Genomic DNA, 4,777 nt, shown 5'->3' with positions numbered 1-4,777 from the left:
TTGGACAAGTTATTGGATACCTCTGGCCTCAACCTCTTTATCTACAAAACTGGGAGGTTAATAGGATCCCCTTCATGGTTGTCATGGTTCGATGAGTGGAAATATACAAAGAACATGGTGCCAGGGCTGAGAACAGAGTAAGGCCTCACAATGCTAACTATTTTCATCATTTGTGGAGAATCTACTTTGCGTTACATGGGATACAGGCCATGAGGTACAGGGAATCATCACATCTACCTTACAGAGAGGATGACGAAGTTCAGAGAAGGCAAGTGAATGACCCAAGGCTCCACAATCGAGGAGTACCAGAATCAGGCCTGCTAACCGACAGAGTTTCTCACCAAGGAATGCCAGACTTTCTGCTAAACAGCCCCATCCCCAGTCTTGGCATTTGCTGCTTGAAATATGCAGGACTCCCAGGAAGGCTGCCTTCATATCCTGACTTAGTCCTGTATGGCTGGGCGCTTGCCAGTCTTTCTCCTCCTATCTCTTATCACTCTCCCTCTTACCCACTCCTGTCCAGCACCTGCTTGCATTCTAATCCTTACATAAGCCAAGCTTGCTCCCACCTCAGGGCCTTTGCCCCCACTCTCCCCTCTGCCTGGAACGCTCTTCCCATATGTCCTTCCAGAGCGGGCTCTTTTCTCACTCTGCTCTCAGCTCAAAGGTCACCTCCTCAGGGAGGCCCTCCCTGATCTCAGTTCAGTCTCTTACTTTTACAACACCTGCCCAGCGCGTAGCCCATCTAAAAATTTTTTGTACTCACATATTTATAGAGTGTCTGTCTCTCTCACTAAGCCATGCGCTCAACCAAATTAGGGCCCCCATTCTAACTGGCCTTCCCTTATCCCTACCAACCAGGCTGGTGCCTGGTATAAAGTTCAGCCTCGATAAATATGTGTTGACCCAAGCAGAGTATTAGTAGACTAATCATGACCCTGTGTGCTCACCTTATTTCCTCTCTTCCTTCAGGGACACTGCTTCAGGCCACGCACAATTTCAGAGGGTGCCATTCACACAGCTGCCCAGTGTATCGTTGGAGGGGGCGGAGTTTCAGCAGTGCACAACCTATATAAATGCAGCGATAGCTCTGTGGCCATCTTTCACTCTCCATGTAATCATTCATTCATTCACTTACTCATTCATTCATTTATTCGATCAATAAATATCTGTGGAGCACCCACACTATGCTAAGTAAGAGTGTAGACACGGTGGGAGAGCAGAGAGGCACATCTCTACCTGTGCGGCAAACGCGAAACCAGCAAAGAAACCAGAGAGAAACCAGAGAGAAAAGAGAACGCATGAAAATAAACGTGGCATCGCGAGTTACAGATTCACCCCTCCTTCTCCTCTACCATCGTTCTCACCCTGTCTTTTCGCCCTTTGCAGCCTGCAGTCTCTCACAGATGCCCCTTACCCAGCCTGTCTGTCTCTGTCCTACCCGGTGGGCTAGAGCTGGTTTGTACACGCCTGCAAAAGCTGATTGTAAAATTGTTGGTGGCTTAAAATTCACCGGGAGGATGTAGGCCAACATTCTGGGGCTAGGATTCTTTATGCTGTTTTTGTTTGTTTGTTTTTCTAAAAAGCTGGTTTTCCAGCACACTACTGTTCCCATCTGTTTCTAGCATAGAAACTTTGCTTTGTCAGGGAATAAGCCTACTTCTTCAATATATATTCAATCTCCACTGGCATCCTCTCCTCCTGCTATACCTCAGCTCCTACCTGGGTGGCAGGAAGTGGAGACTCTAGACCTGTGTTGTGCAGGGAGGGGCGAGAACAGAAGAGAAAGCATGAGGAAAGGTAGCAAAAAAGAGAATAAAAAGCAATATGGGAACGAAAGTCAAAGAAAAGAGAAGTAGATATCTGTGGGGGCAGAGGTTAGGGTAGAAAAACCATAGAGATTGGCCAAGACACATTCAGCAATGTCCTCACAGGCAGTCTGACCATTTCCCCACTTTGGCCAGATTGACATGAGAAATGAGGAAACAGTGTCCCCAAATACTGTGAAACAGGGTGGGGTTAGGAATATACATGGCTGGGCTCAGGAGGAAGAAGGTTTGGGGGTCTAGACAGTGGAGGCTGGATAAAGATGACTATTTTGAAATGTTGAGAGATCTGGAGGCCTAAGCCCTGGTCTGGGAGAGGAGGTGGGGCAGGGAGCCTGGACTTTTGATTTGCAAGAGCATGAGACTTAGGGTACTCTAAAGTTTTGAGACTACGTGGATGGGCCCAAGCCTCCTTTCCCAAGGCCCTCCTCTCTCCACCCATTCCCTGGGCTGCCTCTGGTGAGGCTGGCTTATAAAAAGCCTCAGTTTCCTGGCAGAAAGAGCAGGAGGGAGAGAGTTCTACCTGCCTTGACCATGAGCCCGGCCTTGCTGCCAGCCCTCCTGGGCATCGCCTTCGTGCTACCTCGTGAGTGAAGACCCCAGCGTGGGTGGGAATCTCCCTGGAGGACAGGCTAAATGGGTTTATGGTTCCCATCTCAGGGATGCAGGCCCTGATTTGTCAGTCGGGCACTCTGGAGTCAGTGGTGGATGCATCACAACTACCCTTGCAGTGGACGGCTAGTGAGGCGGCCTGTGAAGATGGCTGGGGTTGCCTAGACACGACGATATTCATTGAGAATGGTGAGAAGGAGCCTGCAGTCCCCAAACCTGACTCCCACGCTCTCCTGTGCAGAGATATCCCTCCCTCTGCACTGTCCTACCTGTATCCTGTGTTGGGACTCAGAAGACATGCTCCCCTCATTCCTGGAGCAGTCCCCTCCTCAGCAAGAGCAACCCCTCAGGTTCCCAGTCGTCTCTTCTCCAGCCTCTCACCCCAACTACAATGCAGACCTTCCAAGACCCTGGTGTCCCAATCCTCACCCCAGCCTGTCTCCCTTTCTCCGTCCAGGACCCCATGTGTATCTATTGCTCATCAAGGGCTGTACCAACAAGGAAGATCAAGAGGTCCAAGTCACCCAGCACAGGGCAGGCCCTGGCCTCTCCATCATCTCCTACACAAAAGTGTACCACAGGGAGGACCGCTGCAATGACCTATCCACGAGCCTCCCCTTCTGGGATCCACGCCCCACCCCAGGTGCAGAGGGAGGAGGGAGAGGAAAGGGATGTGGGGCATACAGGAGCAACAAGGCCAAGGGGGTCGAGATGAGCACAGAGGGACTGTTCATTAGGTCCCCCTCCCACTCCCACCACCCAGCCTGCTCAAAACCCCCAGGATGGCCCCTCCCACTCCTTTCCTGGACAGCAACTTCTAACAGTCCTGGGGCAGCGAACTAGATGCACCTGCTGATGTCCAACCCCCAACTCAACCTCTGCAATGGCCCTATGTTGGGATTGCTCGGTTTTCTGTGTGTTGGGTTTGATTCACTCGTTTCTAATCTAATTCTGATATTTTATTTTACAAAGCAAAATTGGCCTGTAACTTTCCACTGTCCTTGTGTGTATCATAAACAGGGTTTGGGGTTATGTTGTACGTTGCTCTGTTCTCAGGGTCATCTTGTTTGCTTGGACCCTGCAGTGTGAGTCGTGGATGAAATCTGCTCTGGTTCCTTCCAGGCCACCCCTCAGGTCTCAGTCCCCAGTGCCCCTCCGCAGACCTCATGCTCCTTTCCTCCCAACGTAGCCACACGACCCTAATTTCCTATACCCCAGATGTATGTGAGAGGAACCCAGCAGGGCACATCTGGGGAGACTGAGAAGCTTGATTCTGGAGACCAGGAAAGGTGAGGCAGGGAGACGGCACCTGATCTGAGCGTGAGCTGCTCAGGCCTTTCTTCCTCTCTTGTGTACCCAGTCCCAGGGTCTGTGCGGTGCCCAGTCTGCTTGTCTAAAGAAGGCTGTGACTCTGAACAAAAGCTGACATGCCCTGCCGGGCACATGCACTGTTACAAGGGGGTCCTCCAGTTCCGGGGAGGTGAGCTGAGACATTGTGTTCCCCTTGGGCCACTGAAGGCAGGGAGGGTCTGAGGACCAAGATCTGAGCCTCTGGGGAGAGAGGATTGCTGAGGCCTGGGACCTGGAGGAGGGTGGGCCGGGATTCCCAGGGCTGGGTGGTCCCAGCGGCGGTCTCTGCTTCTCTCCTTCTCTCCCTTTGCCTTACGTCCTGTCCACAGTTGGCATCAACACTAAGCTGAGAGTTCAGGGATGCAAGACCGAAGTAGCCTGCAATCTGCTTAATCAAACCAAGGAAATTGGACCCCTGTCTTTGTCCGAGAACTGTGATGATGGTGAGTCCGACCTGCCCTGCAGCCCTGAGGCACGATGACTCTCGTGAAAGTCAGACATTCCAACACGGCCCACCAGTGCCAGCACCCACAAGTAATGTAGAAGTCCATTAGTCACTCAGCATGTGAAAGGTGACAGATTGTCCCAGTAGGTGCTTCATGGTAAGGCTGCCAGTAAGATTGTGCAGCTGAAGGAGAGAAACAGGGCATGGTCCAGGGGACAGATGTATAGGATAGGAACTCACTGGTGGGTATTTTAAGTAACTCCAGGACTGGCCAGTTAGTTGGGGCAGGCCGTGCTGATGGGAGGGGGCCAAGAGAAGTGAGAGGGGCAGGGAGGGCTGGCCGCCTTGTATTCTGCTTTATCCGTTGGGGGCGGACATGAGTGCGGGGGCATCCACGGGCTCTCGTGCTGGGAGTGACTGCCTGCTTTCATAGCTATTTCTTTACACTCTTCACCTTGGGTAGTCCTGGGTCTCCCACTTTCCCTTGACCACCTGCACCCCCCTCACCCGACTCTCAGCCATTCTTCTGGAGCTCCCAGTGCCC

The 4,777-nt window shown here is 52.1% G+C and overlaps 1 protein-coding gene across 1 annotated transcript; it reads left to right on the top strand.

The window, feature by feature from the left end:
- Positions 1–209: 209 nt before the first annotated feature.
- Positions 210–4,531, top strand: LOC107512293 (CD177 antigen-like). Its single transcript, XM_036232695.1, has 7 exons — positions 210–214; positions 1,390–1,444; positions 2,235–2,412; positions 2,487–2,627; positions 2,896–3,081; positions 3,799–3,918; positions 4,118–4,531. The coding sequence occupies exons 1-7, from the start codon at positions 210–212 to the stop codon at positions 4,267–4,269; spliced, it is 837 nt and encodes a 278-aa protein (XP_036088588.1). The 3' UTR covers positions 4,270–4,531.
- Positions 4,532–4,777: the final 246 nt, after the last annotated feature.

Source organism: Rousettus aegyptiacus, unplaced genomic scaffold, assembly GCF_014176215.1.
Source record: "Rousettus aegyptiacus isolate mRouAeg1 unplaced genomic scaffold, mRouAeg1.p scaffold_m13_p_14, whole genome shotgun sequence".
Classification (NCBI taxonomy): domain Eukaryota; kingdom Metazoa; phylum Chordata; class Mammalia; order Chiroptera; family Pteropodidae; genus Rousettus; species Rousettus aegyptiacus.
Note: the sequence above shows the minus strand (reverse complement) of the source record. Positions and strands in the feature narration are given on the sequence as shown.

Coding starts and splice junctions, on each gene's coding strand:
- LOC107512293 (XM_036232695.1), top strand. Junction 2,628..2,895: donor GACGATATTCATTGAGAATG/GTGAGAAGGAGC, acceptor TTCTCCGTCCAG/GACCCCATGTGTATCTATTG. Junction 3,919..4,117: donor GGTCCTCCAGTTCCGGGGAG/GTGAGCTGAGAC, acceptor TCCTGTCCACAG/TTGGCATCAACACTAAGCTG.